General features: G+C 44.8%; 1 protein-coding gene across 1 annotated transcript; it reads left to right on the top strand.

Annotated features, from left to right (window-relative positions):
- The first annotated feature begins 8,576 nt into the window (after nucleotides 1-8,576).
- On the top strand, nucleotides 8,577-19,864 carry S100Z (S100 calcium binding protein Z). The gene is given in 4 exon segments (XM_072784477.1): nucleotides 8,577-8,667; nucleotides 16,625-16,744; nucleotides 16,747-16,799; nucleotides 19,700-19,864. Coding segments are annotated over 4 exon segments (429 nt in total).
- The last annotated feature ends 1,828 nt before the right edge of the window (nucleotides 19,865-21,692 follow it).

Raw genomic sequence — 21,692 nt, 5'->3', positions numbered from 1 at the left:
GACCCAGTGGGTCTCACTGCATGGATAGCATTGATGACCTTGACAGGATCACCAGTCTCAGTCACATGGGGTGGATAGGAAGCCACAGTGGGGTGTGTTCAAGAAAGAATGAGAAGGGGCACCTGGGTGGCCCAGTGGTTGGAGCCTGCTTCTCCCTCTGCCTGTGTCTCTGCCTCTCTGTGTCTCTCATGAATACGTAAATAAAATCTTTAAAAAAAAAATCAGAAAGAATGAGCAGTAAGGAAGCGGCCACGGATGATCCGGTATAGCAAGTTTAATTACGAAACGGAGCCGAGCACTGTGGGACAGACAAGCGATGAGAGTGACTCTGTTATCTTTAAAATATGCTGATAAGTGTGATTCAGTAGAGAACTGTTGAGGGTGGGAGTGTCCTTGGATATACTGAATAGCTAGAATAGAATTTTTTTTTTTTGAAATAGAATTTCTTGATCAAAGCTTTAACACAATAAATTGTCCTCTTGAGATGTTGCAGCAATTTACATGAGTGGGGCTGTTTACTCACTCTGCTGTAAACACTGACTTCGCAGTCTTAAATATTTGCCAGTCTGGACGTCTTGGAAGAAGTGAAGCTGTGTCTTTCCTCTTTTATTTACCTCATATTTTTCTCCAGCTCCTTCTCACCAATAAGGCAGTGACATTTGAAAGGTTCTGGCCTGGGGGACATTTGGTCCCATTTCTCTTTGTATTAGCTCTCTCTCTTTAAAAAAAAACTTTTTTAAAAAAATTTATTCATGAGGGACACACACACAGAGAAATTGAGGCAGAGACCCAGGCAGAGGGAGAAGCAGGCCCCATGCAGGGAGCCCAACATGGGACTCGATCTGGGGTCTCCAGGGTCACACCCCAGGCTGCAGGCGGCGCCAAACCGCTGTGCCACCCGGGCTGCCCCCTCACAATGTATTTGTTGAGGAAAACAGTTTGTAGTCTTCCCATTCTGGATTTTGCTACTTGCCCTCCACTGATAATACAAAAAGCGTGCTGTGGGATTAGAAGGCTCTGTCGGCCAATGACTGATTATACGTCTGTTCATTTTGCATTTACAGGAAGCAGCTAAGAATAGTAAAATTCTTAAGGCTTTGCTGCCTCCTGGTAATGTCAATACGCTTCAAAGGCAGAGAAAAAGGGACCAGCCCCTGCCCCCACTTAGCCTCCACCTGGATCCAGCCACCGTGCTGGAGAATTCTGGACGCTCTTAACTTTCCCTCCCTCCCTCCCTTCCTTCCCTCCTTCCTCCCCTCTTTCCTTTTTTACTGTTTTAAGATAATTTATTGCAAAAGGAATAGAGAAATATCACAGTTATAAAAGCACAAATAAAGGAAACCAGGAGACACGAAAGAGAACATTATAAAGTGATAAATATGCCTAAAATCTTAGAAGCTACACATGCTTTTTATCTTGGCTTGGTCTTGAATGATCTTGTTTGGTTTGATTATTGTAGTCAGGTTTGGAGACTCCGTTTATGGCCTCAGATGTTGGGCTCTTGGGGCAGAATTTGGGTAGAAGGCAGAGAACCCGTATCCTCCCTAGCACTGGGGGTGGCAGCAGCCGTATCTGCAGCCTCCTCAGCCACAGCCAGAGCTCAGGCCTCCAGAGTAGCTGCCATAGTAGCTCATGGTGTCAGGAGTTTTGAGTTTGGTTGGTTACTTAAGGCAAGGCCCTGAGTGTGAATGTCAGTGTGTGTAGAGGGATGCTTACACACCTTGCTCAGAGCTTGTGATAAGTCACGTGTACCTTTTGGTGTCATTTTTAAATTACCTACTTTGACACAACTTATTCGTTCATTGTCCCCTGACACAGGGTAGATCCTCTTAATTTTTGTTTTCAGATGGGAAGAAGAGTGATTTCAAAAAGAGAAATGTTCCAGTCTTCGAAACCTATTCTGGAATTTTTTTCTTTCAAGATAGTGTTGTGTGTATTGGACATTTCCTGAGCTGCGTCTGTCCCTCTGTCTTCTATTTTATTTATTTATTCATTCATTCATTCTATCATTCATTCGAGACACAGAGAGAGGCAGAGACAGAAGCAGGCTCCCTGCAGGGAGCCCCCCCACCCCACCCCAGGGCCACGCCCTGAGCCAAATGCAGATGCTCAACCCCTGAGCCACCCAGGCGGCCCCCCTGGGTCTTGCGACCTGCGGTTCTCCAGGCGGTTCTCCAGGCCGGGAGAGAGCCTCAGCCCAGCACTGAAGGCGGGCTCTGCATGCCCAGTGCCGGCCGCTCTGAGGAGGAGCACACGGGGCTGCGGGGTCTTCTTGGGAGCGGAAGTGAATTGGCATCTGTGAAGACATGAGCAAGACATGACATGTCTGGGGAGACATAAGATTAAGTTAAATCTCTGGAGCAGATCTAGGGAGCCCAAGCTATACCTTGAAGGTACTTCTGGATCCTTCAGCCTGGACAGGAACATGAAACCCTGAAGTTTTCAAGTGAAGTGAGAGTCAAGCAGGAGCCAAGATGGTCACAGGAGCCAGGAGATGAACCCCAGGGTTCTGAGGCACCATGGGGCTGCTCATGGGTTCACTCTCTATTTCTCTGTGTGTGTTTCTTTGGAGGCCAAGGTAAGGTCACCTTTTAGAGAGGCTGCCCCAGGGCAACAGCTCTCTGCCCTAGTTTGTGCTCCCCAACCCCCACTCTCTGTGGCCCAAGTCCCCCCCCTCAAACTCCAATACTAGATTTAGAAACAAGAGGTTTCCCCCACTCTTTTTTTCTTGTTACCTTCCGGTTGCCTTCTGGGGAGCTGAGGTAAGGAGAAGGCCTCTTATCTACGTTCCAGGGGGTGGAGCGTGGAGCCGGCCTCCTCCCCAGAGCTGCGCCTGAGGAGCCGAGGCTGGGAATCTGAGGAAGCCTCTGTGGCTGCAAGAGTCCAGACCAGGGCGTGGCAGGCATGGTCCTTATCGGGAAGGAAAGCAGGAATTGGGGTCATTTATGACTTAAGGCCCTTCAGTCCCTGAGTAAACAGGGAGGGAAGGAGCTGCTTGAGATAGATCCCCCACCCTGTGCGTCTCCCGTTGGTGAAGATGAAGTGCTTCTGGAGCCTGGGGCCTGAGCCCAAGCCCTCACTTGACCGAGGCGGTGACTTTGGGAAAGCTACGTAACCTCTCAGCGCCTTCGCTTAGGGCTGTACACCGGGACCAGTTATTCCTGTTAAGATTTTTGAGGATGATGGGGCACCTGGTTAGCTCAGTTGGTGGAACCTGGGATTCTTGATGTCAGATTGTGACTTCGAGCCCCAGGTAGGGTGAAGAGCTTACTTAAAAAAAAAAAAAAAAAAAAAAAGACATTTGAAGATAAAGTGAGTACATTTAAACTGCCTAGAATTGTGCTTGGCCAGAGTATATGTTAATTAAAGTGAGCTCTTATGATTAGTCTCTAATCTACTTCCTGTGCAGAGATAGAGGAAGGCCTGAGGCCATGCGGAGCGATAGGAGGGCGATAGGAGGGCTGGTGGAGTGCTGGGAGGAGCTGAGGAGTGACAGAGCCCTCTGTGGGGGGGACTGGTGCCTGAGCTGGGCAACTGAGCGTCCCAGGAGCAGTGTTAAGTGTGAGGACAAGGGGGCAGGTGAGCCAGGCAGGAGCTCTTCCAGGAGCTTAGATTTAACTCAGAGATGGTGGGGAGGTCAGGTGTGCATCCTGGTAGCTGGAGGGGGTTGGGGGTGGGGAGGAGGCTGAATTTGAAGACACTCAAAGTGGATATTGAAGGTGAGCCAGGGTTTCTTAGGGTAATTCAGTCCAGAACAGTAAGGTCCTGCAGCACTGTGCCAAGGAGGGAGAGAGGAGGGGAGGGGAGGGGGGGGCTAAGGGGGTAAACCTGGCAACAGATGGCAGGACAGGAGGAGAAACCAGAAGCTGCGTGACCTTCAGGGTCTGGTTCATGCAGTGCAGCAAGTGGGGGTATTCTGTTGACAGCAAATCAAGGACAATCCCATATGAACTAGAGGGGCACAAACAACACAGGCCGGTGTGACTTGGGGTGTGAGATGTTGATGGCACCCAGATGGGATGTCCTGCAGTCTGTTTCTTTATGCTCTGCTCTGCCCCAGGTAGGATTTAAAGTGATACATAAGAAGACAGAGAATTAAAAACTGGAAATTAAGGAGAGAAAGAAGAAGAAAAAACAAGGCTGAAATGTACAGTGGGGTGGTAGCAGTGGAGTGAGATTAATACACCGCAGGAAGCAGAAGCCACAGCTGGTTGGGTTCGGCTGAACGCAACCTTTGGATTGGCCTGCAGCTTTGTCTATTTTCAGTTGGATGTGTTCGTTTTTTGGTTTAAGTTATAGTTAAAATCCAGGTGTTCTAAAAAAATTAGGATTTCTGGCTTTTCCTAAAAATAGTGGAAGTTCTAGGAGCCCTGAGCCGTCTTCTAGTCTGGCAGCAATCATCTGGAGACAAGGCATGGTCCCCATTCCTAAGAGGGCATGGGTGGTCCAATTTACCACCATCCCCTCTACTCCCTTTTGCTCCCCAACACTGAGGCAGAGTGTCAGTCCATTCATCATCATGGACTATTTTTCTGAACTCAAATCTCTGTCACGTGGGAATAAAACAAAAATAGTTTATTAGATTATTTTTCTTATGCTTTCTCTCTTTGGCCTGTCCTCATTAGCTTAATGCCTGGCCAGTAAGACAGACTGATGCTCATTGTTTGTAACTGCTGTTAATGCTGATTGGGAACTTGTTAAATAGTTTGACCAAAACTGCTGCTGGAGGTATTTGGGTTTATATAAGTCGTAAAATCATGTGTTTGACCTGGTCTTTGACTCTAGTCTTTCTAACAGCCAAAGAAAAAGGGGACATCTTATCAGCCAGGCAGTTCAACGTCTTTAAGATAATTGCTTAGGCAGATCAGGACTCTTCTCAACACAAAGACCAAATGGAAATTTCTCCTGAGAGTTTTCGTAGAGGGAAGGATTATGTTCACACAGCATCCATTCCCCTACATTAGACTTGTATAAGGCTAAATCTAGCAGCTTCCCTCAAATAGTCAAGTGGCATTTTCCCAAAACACAAAATTGCTTAGCAATTTTGGGGGAGGCCAGTCTGATATAGTTCGAAAACTTCTTTCTCTACTATGCTGACTGAATAAAGGGATAATTTTAGAAAATTTAGAAAGTCTGGAGACTGGGGCGCCTGGGTGGCTCAGTTGGTTGGCATCTGCCTTCAGCTCAGGTCATGATCCAGGCCCTGCATCAGGCTCCCCACTCAGCGAGGAGCCGCTTCTCCCTCTGCCTCTGCCTCTGCTGCTCTCCTGCTCATTCTCTCTCTCACACACTCTCTCTAAACTAACATAACATAACATAACATAACATAACATAACAACATAACATAAAATATAGAGAGTCTGGAGACATATATGGATTTCCCCAGATAATCCTCTATAGCTAATCCAAACACAATGCCGGGACTTGAGACCGCCACTATGTGACCAGGGAGCTCGTCGGGGATCAGATCTAGCACATAGAAGATGATGGACGGCACGGACAGAAGATCTTGGGTCCTTGCTGACAGGCTGAAACCCTAAAACAACCAGCCCCTACCTGTGAGATAACAAATGTCCTTATTATGTTTGGGTGCTTTTGTTACTCAAGTACTGCTGACAAGTGCCTTCTACTTACTAGAGCCTCTAACCAATTCAAGTCCAAAGAGAGGGCAATAAAATTCACAACCTGATTTCTCCTCCTAGAAGTTTCAATATAATAGGGGTGGGTGGAGAGGCCAGCTTTTAGGCAAACTGGCTTGAGTGATGGAATGTAGAAGGGGCCAGGCCCGTCAGGACCCACCTCAAAATATCCACTGGCCTTAACTGCCCAACAGGCTGCGTACAGCTAGGCACAGCTCCCAGAACAGGGAAGATTCCATACACTGCACGCCTCCCCTACCCCATTTCAACGCAGCCCCGCCCACGGCCTTGCAGCCTCTCCTCTGCTCTCCGGCCCACCTCTCCTGCTCCCAAGCGAGCGGTAGATTCAATAAGTTTGTATCTCTTTTTTTCTGCCTCAAGTGAATTCTTTGACCTCTCACACCACTGGCTTCTACCCGATGGTTGCCCCACATTTGGGGGCCCCCACCCAATTGGGAGATACCCTACTTGGGCACCACAAGAGGCAAATAGCCAGGCTATGCAGAACTGGCATGTCATGAAAAGTTATAGGTCTATGTTCTAGGTGAATGGGAGTAAAACGGGACTGATGTGATTCTTGAGGGTCTCAGGTCAGGGTTGAGAAAACAGACTTGGAAATTGGAATTTCAGAGTTTGAAGGCAGAACTATCATCACAGTAGATAAAATTGCCTCCATTGATCACCTAGGGCCATGGAGAATACCCACACTTAAAGGGCAGATATTATAAGACAAGATTCCTGCGGAGGGAGGACATGGAGGAAGAAGAGTTAGAGGCTGGAGGGACCAGCATACTGAGAGATCATGGGAACAAAGAGAGTAGAAACTTTAGGAAGGCAGGAACGGGAAACAGTGTCAAATACAACTCACCCATAGAGGACTTGCATATGTCAAGTATGTGGGGCCTACCCACATTCATTTTCTCTCTGAAATGGATTCTACAGATAAAAATCTTCCTGATCCATGCCAGTGTTGTTTTTAAGAATCAAACCTAGAATCTTCTGCAGGAAATTTCTTACCTAAGGTTCTTAGAAAAAATAAAAGTTGTTTATAATAAAATATAACTCCATGAGCTCCCAGGAACATCTGTAATTAAACTTGACTGCCATTTTTAAAAAATATTTTATTTATTTATTCATGAGAGACACAGAGTGAGAGAAAGAGAGGCAGAGACACAGGCAGAGGGAGAAGCAGGCTCCATGCAGGGGAGCCCGACGTGGGACTCGATCCTGGGACTCCAGGATCATATCCTGGGCCGAAGGTGGTGCTAAACCACTGAGCCACCTGGTCTGCCCAACCTGCCATTTTCTTTAGCCAGTTTTTAAAAGGGCTCAATGGGGGTTCTTACCTATGCAGAACTTGAAGCAATCAAGATTTTGCTTGCTAAAACATGGATCTGCTAAGACCAATTTTAATTTGTCCATTACCTTTTGATGGGTACAAAGAGGGTGGAGCCTCTCTCTAGATGATCAAAATGAAGTTCCAGAAGTATGTGAAACTCAAGGGATTTCTGAGAGTCCTTCATTCCTTCTCAGTCTCCCGCTATCTCCTCTCAACAGTCAGGTCATTGGCACAGACTGGCTCAGAGAACAGCAGGCCAAGGGTAGGGTGGGGTGAGATGGCCGAACCATCTGGGATCCAATAAGTCATCTTCCAGGGTAATGATAAACAGGGTGGGGCTAATCATTCTGAAGTCTAAAAACAAATTCTTCAGAAGTGGTCTCTGAACTTTTATTTCAAAACTATAAATTATGTTTATAAGTGAGTAAGTATGAGAGTTTTTCAATTCGCATTCCTTTACAGAGATGATACATAAGAAATAAAGTTTCTGGGGGCGCCTGGGCGGCTCAGTTGCTTAAGCATCTACTTGCAGTTCAGGTCATGATCCCGGGGTCCTGGGATGGAGCAGCACATTGGGCTCCCTGCTCAGCGGGGGGGCGGGCTGCTCCCTCTGCCAACACCCCCCCTGCACATGTTCTCTCTTTCTCTTGATCACTCTGTCTTTCAAATAAATAAATAAAATCTAAAAAAAAAAAAAAAAAAAAGAAATAAACTTTCTGGTAAGGTTATAGACTCTAAAGAGAAATGTCTCAACTGGGTGGCTACATAGAACATCAAAAAAATCTAAAAGATTATGTAATTGTAACCAAATAGTTTGCTTTGGCTAAAGAAAAGTAAATATTAAAGTATATGATATCCATATAATTGGAAGCCAGATCAAGACAGGAGAAATGTATCATTATTTTAAGAACTTCAGAACTCAGAGTTGACTAAGATTAGGACATCTGAGCAACTTTTACCACCACTAATCTGTTTCTGAGCTGCTGGGATAGGAGGAGTTCGCTTCCTGAAAATGAGCAAATAATTTTCTGGGAGTCCAGGTCTTTTGGAGGCATGTGTTTTAAAGGCCAAAAGAAAAACAAGCCGTGCAGGATCTCTGCACCCAGGACCCTATCCCCTGCGCTTGAAGCTGAGGAACCTTGGTCACATGGAGGCAAACCCAAGCTGCAGGGAATCTGGTCGGCCCCCCGGGGAAGGCGCACGCAGAGTCCCTCCCAACCCCGCGGGGCTGGGGACAGCCTGAGATGGGCAAACCCAGCCGGTCCGGCCTGCTCCTCATGAGAGTCTGCGGCGATCGGGACCCAGGGCAGGGCTCCCTCGAGATTGCGTCAATTTAGCAGAGGTCTGTCTTTTATAATTTTATTTTTGAATCATCTCCTCACCCCGTGTGGGGCCTGAACTCAAACCCGAGGTCCAGAGTCACAGGCTCCACTGCTGGCGCAAGCACCAGCAACTCTCCCGCAGTTGTGGCAGAGAGTAGAGGGGGGGATTAGCTTGGGCACAGATGGACTTTCAGAGACAAAAAGCTTTTGGGGTTGCCACTTACCAGAGGAGGCTAGCACGGAAGGCTAAGAAGCCTCTCCACTGAAGGTCCTGAGATGGCCCTGCTCTCTCAGCTTCCCGTGGCCCGAAACTGCGGAGGGGGCATGGAAGGCTTTCAGGTTTCTGGGCTGTGCATCTCAAAAACAGGTAAGTGAGAAATAAGTACTAATGAACTTCAAAAAAGTTTGGCAATAATCAAGAGAGGCTTTATTAAGCAGACATTGCTCAGATGACCCCGAGGAGTGATAAAGCAATGCTACTTTATGATCTGAGGTGATGTTTTCAGCAGCAGAAACTGATTTTTGGTTAAACTGCACATTTTTTAAAATAAAGATTTTATTTATTTGACAGAGCCAGAGAGCACAAGCAGGGGGCACAGCAGAGGGAAGAGGGAGAAGCAGGCTCCATGCTGAGCAAGGAGCCCATGCGGGACTTGACCCCAGGACCCCGGGATCAGGCCCTGGGCCGAAGGCAGACGCTTAATCGACTGAGCCACCCAGGTGCCCTAAACTGAATATTTTTAAAAAGCCCTGTATTAATTCTGTTAAGATATTCAAGGAAGTCTCTTGCAGAGAACCCATTGTTACTTCTACATTTTCATTGCTGCTTTGCAGAGAAGGCTGCTCTAGAAAATAGGAAATAGTGCCCTCTTCTGTAAGATCTTGGCACATTTATCCGTTCCAAAACCACATGTGAGAATTCCTCACTTAAGTTTTTATTCCTGAGAACTTTTTTTTTTTTTAAGATTTTATTTATTTATTCATCCATGAGAGACAGAGAGAGAGAGAGGCAGAGACACAGGCAGAGGGAGAAGCAGGCTCCATGCAGGGAACCTGAAGTGGGACTCGATCCCCGGTCTCCAGGATCAGGCCCTGGGCCCAAGGCAGTGCTCAACTGGCTGCGCCCCAGACACCCCCTTGTCCTGTTTCTGAACAGCCCGCACACACGTGTGAGCACACATGCTGATCCATCAACTGATTTTGGAATAAAAAAATTTGTCAAGGAAAAAGAAACTGCCCGGGCATTAACTTGAGTGTGTTCCTCTCACAGAAAATGTCCAGTTACGTATGTACCTTGGGGTCAGTTTAGTATCTCACAATAATCTGCAGTGTATTTCTCAGTAATAGTCAAGTATTTGTCCTGAACTGATACCTTCTCACAGACTCTGTGGAGCAAATACGTGCTGCTTAATCATGTGAGCAAAACGGGCTTTGCAGCCGGGGAGGTGCCTGAGGAGAGTCCGTGCATATTGCAGCCAAACATCTGTATTCGGGTGGCTTAAATGCTTTGTCAACAACATGATTTTTTTAAAAAAATATTTTATTTATTTATTCATAGAGACAGAGAGAGAGGCAGAGACACAGGCAGAGAAGCAGGCATCATACAGAGAGCCTGATGTGGGACTCAATCCAGGGTCTCCAGGATCATGCCCTGGGCTGCAGGCAGCGCTAAACTGCTGTGCCACCGGGGCTGCCCTCCCCCCGCCCCCCGCCCGAACAAGATGATTTTTAAGATACTTTATTTCAGGGAGTAGAAGTATTTCAGGGCGCCCGGTGGCTCAGCAGTTACGGCTCAGGTCGTGACCCCAGGTCCCAGGATCGAGTCCCGCATTGGGCTCCCGCAGGGAGCCTGCTTCTCCCTTGGCCTGTGTATCTGCCTCTCTCTGTGTCTCTCATGGATAACTACATGAAAATTCTTTAAAAAAATAAAATACTTTATTTCAAAAACTTTTAAAGATTTATTTATTTGTTTATTTATGTATTTATTTATGAATGATAGAGAGAGAGAGAGAGAACGAGAGAGGCAGAGACACAGGAGGAGGGAGAAACAGGCTCCATGCTGGGAGCCTGACATGGGACTTGATCCCAGGACTCCAGGATTGTGCCCTGGGCCAAAGGCAGGCGCTAAACCTCTGAGCCACCCAGGGATCCCCAAAATACTTTATTTCATTTTGGGGGGTTATAAAAGTAAAGTATAGCTATTACTGACAATTTAAAATTACCAAACCCAAGACACCGGGGTGGTTCAGTTGGTTAAGCACTTCTGCACAGGTCATGACCTGGGCTCCTGGAACTGAGTCCCTCTGGGCTCCCTCCTCAGCGGGGAGCCTGCTTCTCCCTCTGCTTCTGCCCTTCCCCCGTTCCTGTTTTTTCTCTTTCTCTCTGACAAACACATTTGAAAAAAAAGATTCTAAAAATAAATAAGTAAAATAAAATTTCCAAAACCAAGAATAATACAAGCTGATAAAAGAAAACTCATCCCACAAAAACTCCTATTAACATTTTTACATATTTACGTTGTCTTTTCTGTGGCATATATAAAAACATAACATTTCAAATCTAGAATTTTATGGGCTAAGTTGTAAAATTCAACATTATACCTTTAAAAACATTGCCTAATATGGAGATAGTTTACAATTTCTTTTAAAGATTTTATTTATTTATAAAAAAAATAAAGATTTTATTTATTTATTTGATAGAGAGAGCCAAGCAGGGGGAGCAGCAGGCAGAGGGAGGGAAGAAGCAGACTCTTCACAGAGCAGGGAGCCTGATATGTGCTGGATCCCAGGACCCTGAGATCATGACCTGAGCCCAAGGCAGGTGCTCAACTGACTGAGCCACCCAGGTGCCCTGATAGATTACGATTTCAAATAATGTACAATTACAATTGATGTTTTAATTGAAAATATGTTTTGTTTTTTTTTTTAGAGGGGGGAGAGGCAGAGGGAGAGAATCTTAAGGAGGTTCCATGCCCAGCCTGGAGCCCTGAGGGATGGATCTCATGATCCTGAGATCATGGTATGAGCTGACATCAAGGGTCACTTAACCGACTGAGCCACTCAGGTACCTCTGAAAATACAATTTAATAGTAGCATTGAAAAATTTAAAAAACTATCCATAATTCATTAAATAACTATTAAAACTATTTGTATTTTCCTTCTCTAAATGTACACAGGTTTCTTTCCCCATTACAGCACATGTATGGTTACCATTTTGCTATTGTCAATTATTTTGCTGAAAAAAAAATTTCCCTTCTGTAGTCTTTCTAATTCTACTTTTTTTTCTTTTTACAGATTTTATTTGTTCTTTTGAGAGAGTGAACACACACACAAGAGGGGGGAAGGGCAGAGGGAGAGAGAAGCAGGGTCCCCATTGAGCAGGGAGCCCAACAAGGGGCTGGATCCCAGGACCCTGAGATCATGACCTGAGCTGAAGGCAGCCGCTTAATCGAATTAACCACCCAGGTACCCTATCTAATTCTACTTTAAAAAGGCTGCATAAAATAAAATAAAATAAAATAAAATAGCTGCATAATTTTATTTTTTGTCAGAAAAACATGGATTTGAACCTCAGCATGCTATAATCTAGTTATGTGATTCCAGGAAACTTTCTTTGAATAGCTTTATTGAGTTATATTTGACATAAAATAAACCACACATATTTTAAATGTATACTTTGATGAGTTCTGATATATGTATACACCATCACCATAATCAAGACAATGAGCATATCCCTTACCCCCAAATGTTTCCTTATACCTCTTGTAATCCCTCCATCTTACTCCACATAATTGTAAATTCGTCCATGTCATTGTTATAAAAATGACAGAGCGTTTGAATAAGGTTACATAAAAAGACAAAAACTGGAAACTTCCTAAGGAGGCAACTTTGCTCAGCACCCTAAGGGTGTTGGTCATTCCCAATTAATATGATGGCCGATTTTTTAATATATTTCCTTTCTTTCAGGCTCCAGGGCCAAGGCCCCACTTTACACAGCTCTACTCTTTTTTGCCTCCTACCTGTGGATTTGTACTTTTTTTCCTCTAAAATAGCCCTTACTTGTGAACTCTCTCAATCTAAAATTTCTATTTCTCTCATTCTTTGCACACTATTTTCAGTGCACAGTTGTATGTTTTAGCCCTAAGGGTTATGACTCATGCCAGAAACTGAAAAGTCAAACTGTAATAATAGAACTTGTAAAGTATGACCGGACAACCTTTCTATGCTATAAAGAGACGTGTCTTCTGTGCCCACCCTGGGATTTCACGTCACTTGTAAATTGGTGTTCCTAGCCTGATAGGGTCCTATTAAGGCTTTGACATTATTTTTCTGAAAGGCTCCTGCAGGGCAGAGGCTGGGGCTGGTTTACATCCCAGATAAGCCCTGGATGGGCCAATCTCAAGCACATTCTGGGAATTTAGAGGGCTTCTAGATGTAGTCATGCAGTCTGACACTAAGAGGCAGCATGTACCAACAGAAACATCTAGCTAGGCTAAAGCCAAGCGCTAATCAAGTAGAAACCACCTTGTTTCTAAACCCCAAGAGCTTAGGAGGTCTGGGTGGCTCAGCGGTTGAGCGTTTGCCTTCAGTTCAGGGTGTGATCCGAGGGTGTGAGATCCAGTCCATGGGGGAGCCTGCTTCTCCCTCTGCCTGTGTCTCTGCCTCTCTTTCTCTCTCTGTCTCTCATGAATAAACAAGTAAAATCTTTAAAATAAACAAACAGATCCCCAAGGGCCAAGAACGTAGAGAGTACATTCTCATCTCTCTAATCATATTATAACATTGCAATTTTAAATATCTATTCTATTAAGTTTTGCCTGCCGGTTGAATTCTCCAGATAAATTGTGATCGAATTTGATTTAGATACACTGCTGACATACATACTCTGTAAGAGTTTACCCATTCGAGTGCGTTTATAACTTCAGCAGCTTAATCTGAAAATATTTAGTTCCAAATTCAAACTCTATGTTCTTTGAAATGACTGTTGTCTGTTTCTCCCTTTGATGAAACAAAATTTTTGGTGTGAAATAAAGGCAATCACATAAGTCTTTAGACAATTAAGCTGGACAAGGCTAAACTCTTGTGGGATCTTATAGTTTCTCCTGGGTCATTGGCTCATTAATCCATCCAGCAGCAAAGATTTCTGAACACTTCCCTCATATCATTGGATCTTATGCTAAATTCTATAGAATGCAAAGATGAAAAAGATATCAAATCTATCAAGGGACTTATTCAAAGTCTAGAGAGCGGGGAATATATGGGCAGACTAAAAACAAAACAAAACCAAAACTGATTACAGGAACGTGTGCTAAATGAAATGATAAAAAAAAAAAAAAAAAAAACGATAAAGACATGCTCCAGTGTACAGAGGTGGGCACCTACAGGAGGTGGGGGTTGGAAGTTGGGAAAGTGCTGCAAAACTTCCAAGAGGAGATATTTGAACTGAGCTTCAAGGAGTAGATAGAACAAGGATTCCCAGAATGAGCCAAGAAAAGGAAGAAAAAGAGCACAGCATTTTGGTCAGTTTGTAGGCAGAGTCCGACTTTTGAATGCCCGGGGGGAGGGCATTGATTTGCGTTTCCCATAAACTAGTCTGATAGCAGAATGGAAATGGGAATGGAGAACAGAAAGCAGTGAGAGAAGTAAGGAAGCTACCTCTATTTTGGTAATAGAGACCAAAATTATGAAGCCCAAGGTGGAGAAGAATAGAGAGAAATGGTAGCGTGGTGGTGCAGTAAATATTAAGTGTTGTAGAAGAAAGAGCGCATTTGGAAATGAGGAGACCCAGAGAAGTAGGATCACAAAGCCATAGGGGTTTTCCTGTATAGGAACACCCAACATAAAATAGCTGCCAGTGTTCCCTGCATTCTATCTAGTTAACACAATCTCCCCCAAATAACAAGGGGATGCCTGGGTGGCATCAGTTGGTTAAGCACCCGACCTTGATCTCGGCTCAGGTGTTGATCTCAGAGTCATGAGTTCAAGCCCCGCATCAGGATCCACACTGGGTTTGAAGCCTACTTAAAAAAATAATAAATAACAACCAGATTTGTTCCAAGGACCAAGTTCTTCCGTCATCTTTACACAGGGCCTGGCATAACAGAAATGCCTGATAAATATTTCTTGACTATATGTAGGTACATTCACCCAGTGCAGTAGAATGGGCTAAATTTATGTGCTGATATAAAAATATTTCTAAAATATATTAAATAAAAAAGACAAGGTGTACCACATGTTGATACTATTGTGTATCTATGTGTGTTTAAGGGCACATATGTAACATGTATCTCACATAAATTGTATACATATGTATTTTATTCTGGGAGGGTAATAATAGCTGACACATACATAGCATTTACTACGGAGGCACATATTTTAGCTCATTTAATGCTTTCTGTTAGGTAGGTACAACTGTTACCTTATTTATACAGATTGGGAAACAGTGTGGCAAGTGACTGGCCTGGGATCACCCCTCTGGTTAGTGGTGCGAGCTGAGGCCAGGGAGTCTGAGCTTCTTGCCATCATGATCCTGCCTCTCACCCAGGAGAGTGTTAATGGAGAGGCACTGGGTGGGAAAAGGTGGAGAAGGAATTTTACTTTTATTTTATACTCTTACGTATTGAAAATATTATTTTAGCGATGCGTTATTCCTTTAATAAAAAATACTAATTTAAAAATATTTTTGAGAATTGGACTTTAGGTATCTAGTGAGAACATCCCTGGGGACCTGGAGGGAGGCCTCAGTGGAGTGCGTGCGTGGTAAGAGCAATGGGGAATAGGCTGATGGAGGCTCCATCCCAACAGGATTGTTGAAAGGAAATACAAATAATACTTTTTATATAATCGACTTTCAGTCCTGAGAGGACAGGCTGTGTTTAAAAGACAGGGGTGCCTGGGTGGCACAGTCAGTTTAGTGCCTCCCAATTCTCGGTTTCTGCCCAGGTTGTGATCTCTGTGTTGTGGGATCAAGGCCCGCCTCTGGCTCCCCACTCCGTGCTACCTGCTTAAGTCTCTCTCCCTCTCCCTCTGCCCCTACCCCCTGTGATCTCTCTCTCTCTCTAAAATAAATAAATCTTAAAAAAATAAAAGCACAGTGGCTAATGTCTGGCTTTTCTTCTTCTTTTTCTTTGTTCACTTTCTCTCTCACTTGGAACCCTGCTCCATGTGGTTTCTTGCATACACAGCTGCTCTGGGCTTTTTTATCTATTTCAGTTTTTTTGGCTAGATAATACTATAACTGAAAAAGTTAAAATCAGTGGGAAATGTATAAATGAGAAACTTAGCCCAGCCACTCTGTACCACCCTCTATCCCCCTAGCTCCTGATAGTCACCACTTCTATTTCTTATGCATCCTTCCGGTGACTCCGTGGGAAAATGCAAGTATATACCCACATATATTTGTGGGATTTTTTTGCTGTTACACAGATGGGATCACTTTGTTCCTTTCTAACTTGGCATTTGGAGACCTTTCACACCGCCTCCCTTTTTTAACACTGCACAACCCTTCACTGGATTACTGTAAACTTGTCTGCTCTGTTTTTTCTCTTGACCTTGCTAATGGCCTTGCTAGGAAGCCTGCAGGTTTGAACCAGGGTTTCTTCTTTTCTCTTCTATCCTTAGATTCTTCCCAGTCAAAAAAAAAAAAAAAAAAAAAAAAAAAAAAAGATTCTTCCCAGTCATCACCTTCCTAGCACTTGGCTGCGATTTCCACTCATATTCCCAGAGTGAGGGTACAGAAGGCTTCCTTGTGGCCTCCCATCGCCTTCTCATCTGTGCACAGTGGGTGCCAGCCCATGCTGAGGGCCCTCTGGGCAGCAGCACACACCTGTTCCTTCTGATAATTAAAAACAGACATAGAGGCACTTCCACTTGAACCTCTCGTCGCTGGTAATTTTGGTCTTCTTGGGAACAGGTGTGCCTGCGTGGAATCCCAGGTATAAATGAGTAGAGTTTTTGACACCTGTTGACAGAGCTGGGTCCTGGCTGAACAGGTACAAAGTTGGGTCTTTTGTTCATTATCTATTTATTTTTAATCTAGGTTTTATTTTTATTTAAAGTATTATTTTTTAACCTGCGTTTTGGTCCCACTCTGTATTTGGTGTCTGACAGCTGGCTGGCAAATAGGCTGGAACTGCTAGATTTGGAGGGAGTCGGGGTTCGGGAGGAGAGGGCTCCTCTCCAGCCTGCCCTGGATGCGCAGAACGTTTTAACTGGGCTATGGGGTGAACGGGCATCACCTGGGCGTGGGAGAACCCAGGAGGCCAGGTTTTCTTTGGGTGCAGGTGCTGGGGCTGATTTTGAACACGTGTTTGTTTCCGGCCCGAGGGTGCTGGCCCGTCCCTGGGGCGGTGACTGTGTCATGCCTGCCCCCGGCTGGAGATCCCGTGAGCATCATGACTGGGACCTTCCACCAGGACTCCCGCAAGGAAGGGGACAGGTTCAAGCTCTACAGGGAGCACTGAAGACGCTGCCGCAGCGGGAGCCCCCGGAATTCCTCTCGGCGAGAGGCGGCTTTCAGCCCCAGTGGGTCAAGGGTGAGGGTGGGCCAGGTGCACATCCAGGTACCCCCCCCCCCCCGGCCCTGCCACAAACAGTGCACCTGGTACTGAAATTCAGCAACCAGGGCAAGCAAACGCTGACGCCTTTGTGTACGGTTGATCCTTGAACAGCACAGGTTGGGGCTGCGTAGGTCTCTTACATGTGCATCTTCTCCACTGCAGGATGGCAAATGTATTTTCTCTTATGATTTTCTTCATAACGTCTCCTTTTCTCTAGCTTGCATTATTGTTGTTGTTTTTCTTAAGGTTTTATTTATTTATTCATGAGAGACCCACAGACAGAGGCAGAGACACAGGCAGAGGGAGAAGCTGGCTCCATGCAGGGAGCCCGACGTGGGACTCGATCCGGGACCCCGGGGTCACAACCTGGGCCAAAGGCACACGCTCTACCACTGAGCCACCTGGGCGTTCCTAGCTTACACTATCATTAGACTATAGTATGTAATACATTATAAGGTACAAAATACATGTTAATCTCTTGTTTGTGTTATCAGTAAGGCTTCCTGTCCACAGCAGGCAGGCTATTAACAGTTAGGTATTTGGGGGTCAGAACTTTCTGGGGAGTCCCAAGTTATATGCAGACTTTCCTCTGTGTGTGGGGGAGTCGGCCGCCCTAACCCCTGTGTCGCTGGAGGCTCGCCTGTACCTAGGCATGTCATTTTCTTCATGTTGCCTGTGGTTGGGGTTTCCAGGGGTTGTAAATGATATGTGGGCTTTCCTCAATGGTCAACATCCTGGCACAGCAGAGATACAGCCAGTTATTCCAGGAGTTATAGTTCTAACTAGTGGCACTAGTTCTACCTGGAGCTTTGTCCACCTGTCTGTAAAATCAATATTTCGTATTGGGCCAGCAGGGAAGCCTGGGGTACCTGATGCTGCGGTGACAAGATTTCTAGTGAGTGACAAGTACTTAGCTTTGTCCAACAAGCACAGGCTGACTCCAAGTGATAGGGTGTATCTGGCCAGTGACCAGCTGGGTACCAGAGAAGACCACATCTCAAAATAGCCAGCAGTTCAATAAATCTCCACGTCAAGGCTTACAGTGGAGTGTTTGGGGGGGTCTTCTGTTTTGAGGAAAACCCTTGACTCCAATGTTTGTGCAGCTGCCTCGAATGGACTTTACAGCGCACTATCCGTGCGTGATGTTATTTGTCCAAACCTTGCAGTAAGACTCCAGTGTTTGTAATTACGACACTTTCTCTTCTACTTTACCCTCTCTAGGAAAACTGTAAGAAAAAAAAAGTTTCTTCTAAGTCATCACTATGCCCAACGTGGGGTTTGAACTCTTACCTCAGATCAAGAGTCACATGCTCTATGGACTGAGCCAGCCCACTGCCCCTGAAGTAAACACTTTTAACATGGTAGTTCTTCACAGTACCTTTTTAGTGATTTTAGGAGTCCCTAGGAACCTCTCCCTGCCCCCAAATTTAGTTTGGCTACTGGATTATATAATATTTAGAATAAAAGGTTCAGCAGGTGAAACTTGGCACACTGATTTATTCAAGTGAAATTTATAATTGTTTTTGGCCAAGTTGATTTTGATCAATTAAAGTTTACAACCTTCTAATGGTTGGCCCCTATTGAGAGGGCAATGCGAATTCCCGAATTCCTGGAGGGAATGAATGATGTTTAGAAATATTTCTCAGTGGGATGCCTGGGTGGCTCAGCTGTTGAGCATCTGCCTTCCGCTCAGGTCATGATCCCAGGGTCCCAGGAACCAGTCCCACATTGGGCTCCTTGTGAGGAGCCTGCTTTTCCCTCTGCCTGTGTCTCTGCCTCTCTCTCTCTCTCTCTCTCTCTCTGTCTCTCATGAGTAAATAAACAAAATCTTTAAAAAAAATTTTCTCAGCAACCATCAATCACAGGAGAGGTGAATGCTTCACTGTCCCACCCCCTTTCTGAAGCCTGACCTCTTCTATGGGTCCTTTGCCTTACTTTCCACCCCTAAAATGCAGTCATCTTTATAAGATCTACGCTTTATTAGGTGCCTCTTTTTTTTTGAGTGTCAGGTGTTGTGCCAAGAGGCCTGACAGATAAAATAATGTGTGCCCCATGCAATATTAGAGACATACTTAAATTATTCATTTTTCGTCTGAAACTCACATTTAACTGGATGTTGTATATTTTTAATTTACTAAACCTAGCAACCTGGTGCCAAGCGCTTTTACAAGTGTTGATGTGGGGCACCTGGGTTGTTCAGTTGGTTCAGTGTCTGCCTTCAGTTTGGGCCCTGATCTCAGGGTCCTGGGATCCAGTCCCATGTCTGCCTCCTTGCTCAGCAAGAAGTCTGCTTCTCCCTTTCCCTCTTCCCTTCCTCCCGCCCCTCCCCCCACTCATGCTCCTTGTCTGTCTCTCTCAAATAAATAAAATCTTTTTTTTTTTAAAGTATTGATGTATCCTCCAGCTTTGTGGGGAGATATTCTTCCCATTTTATAAAAGGAAATTCAGAAATGTTAAGTGATCTGCTGAAAGTTCCATCGTTGGTGAAAGGTAGAGCAACCTACTATTTTTGGCTTTAAAGCATGCTTTGTTCTGTGTCTTGTGTCCTAGCCCTCGCCCCTCGAAGTTGTGTAAATGCATTTTCAGGATGAGCAGCTCACTTTGATGAGATGCTGTTTGCTCTCAGTGTTTAGGTCTGAGATGGAATTAGATGGCCCTGGGGCAGAAAGCTAGACTCATTTAGAATTGGTGCTTGGTTTAAGTCTACCTGCAAATGGGCTCTTGGAAATTGTCCTTAGATGCTAAAACAAATAAAAACTTGAGCATAAATAAAAGGAAAATGCAATTTCAGTTGTCATGAACCTCCAAGCCTGGGAGTTAGAAATTTTCTTTTTCCTTTTAGAGCCAAAAGGACCCACAATTGGTTGATAAGGTAATGCAGGACCTGGATGCCAATAAGGACAACGAAGTGGATTTTAATGAATTCGTGGTCATGGTGGCAGCTCTGACAGTTGCTTGTAATGATTACTTTGTAGAACAACTGAAGAAGAAAGGAAAACAAAGATAATTAGTAAGCTAATCTAAGGGCAGAAGTACACATAGTTATTTGCTTCCTGTTTGTCTATAGTCTTCAGACCTATAGTTAGAGTAATACCATTTATAGATGTCATATACATAGAATTAATAGTATTGTTAGGTGATGTGTACCTTAATAAATTGATTTAAATAGTCCAATTCTTATACGCCATACTTAAAATTTTCCTATATTATTAAGGATGCTATATGTATTTTTTTTAATCTGTCAAAGGGGAAGCACCACAAAATTTAGCTACTTTCAAATGAGACTAAAGCTTAGCAAACTTCTAAGAGACATTTATCACCCTCCAAGTGTATTTGGAACTTTTTATCCTATTAGCAAAATTAAGTGGCTCTTCCACCCTCTTGTGATTCTTCTTCAAATGGAAGAAGTTGTGCAGATCTGTAAGGAGAAAGGCTGATATATAGAAGAAAGTACTGGCTTTGTCAGTGAGACAGGTCAGGAGAGGGGTACACGAGGTATAGGTATTCAAGCCAGGAGAGCTGCAGCCAGTCTGGTGTATCAATATGCCTTCCCTTGCCCCACAGGTCCCCTAATTCTGAGGCAAGTGTTTTACACCATTTCCCAGTGCTGGCCCTGGAGTTGAGATTCAGTCACCTGCCCTGGGAGGCTGGCCTGATGCTACCCCTTCCATGGACTGCCTCACTGCATAACCCCACTCCGCGTGTCTGCACTCTCAAATGAATGACTTGCATGCAAATCCTTGTTTCACAGTGTGCTTGGGGGAAACCAGACTATGACAGATCTCTTCGAGAATTTTAGAAAGAAAATGGTGTGATTAAATGTATATACTTTTTCTTTTTATGAATTTATTACTTTTAAGGTTTTATTTTTACGTAATCTCTACACCCACAATGGCACTCAAACTCACAACCCAAGATCAAGAGACACTTGCTCTTTTGACTGATGCAGCCAGATGCCCCTAGATTTACACTTTTAATTTTTTTTTTTTTATGATAGTCACACAGAGAGAGAGAGAGAGAGAGGCAAAGACACAGGCAGAGGGAGAAGCAGGCTCCATGTACCGGGAGCCGACGTGGGATTCAATCCTGGGTCTCCAGGATCACGCCCTGGGCCAAAGGCAGGCGCCAAACCACCGCGCCACCCAGGGATCCCTAGATTTACACTTTTAAACACTTACCTCTGCTACTGTGTAAAGAAAGGGGTATAGAGAGGGCCAGTGTGGAAGAGGGAGATTAGTTAGGAGGCCATTCTTGTGTTCTGAGCAAGAGACGACAGTGTGTCTCAGCCCAGGATTCAAGCAATGGAGATCAATTTGTTTAGTAGGTTGGAGGTAGGAGTGGTAGGACATGCCAGTAAACTGATGAAGAAGTGTCAGAAAAGAGTAGTGCAGGGTAGAGGGTCACTACTATTGCTGGTCTCATATCTATTCTTCCTTTCTTCCATATATTAGAAGCCTAATTTTTGCACGGTAGCAATGTGCCCAGTTAAGAAACTATTTCCCAGCCTCCCTTGCCACTGAGGTTGTAACAGAGTTCTGGACAATGAGACATAAGCAGAAGTCTCCTGGAAATGTCTGGGAATGTTTTGTTATTTCCATATCGGATCTATGCCTTTCACCTTGATTCCTTCCTTGTCTTCCCATTGGGATGTAGATGCAGGGCTGGGGGTGAGGCTGCCAGCTTGCAACCACAAGGATAGCGAAGAAAGAGATAGAAGGAGCTGGGACATGGTTGTCACTGTGGAGGCACTGCATGGCCCGTGGTCTACCTGCCTCTGGTCCTCTCTTTATGTGAAAAGAGAATGACTGCTCTCTGGTTAAGTTGGATTCTGTTAC

This window comes from Canis lupus, chromosome 2 (assembly GCF_048164855.1).
Source record: "Canis lupus baileyi chromosome 2, mCanLup2.hap1, whole genome shotgun sequence".
Classification (NCBI taxonomy): Eukaryota; Metazoa; Chordata; class Mammalia; order Carnivora; family Canidae; genus Canis; species Canis lupus.
Note: the sequence above shows the minus strand (reverse complement) of the source record. Positions and strands in the feature narration are given on the sequence as shown.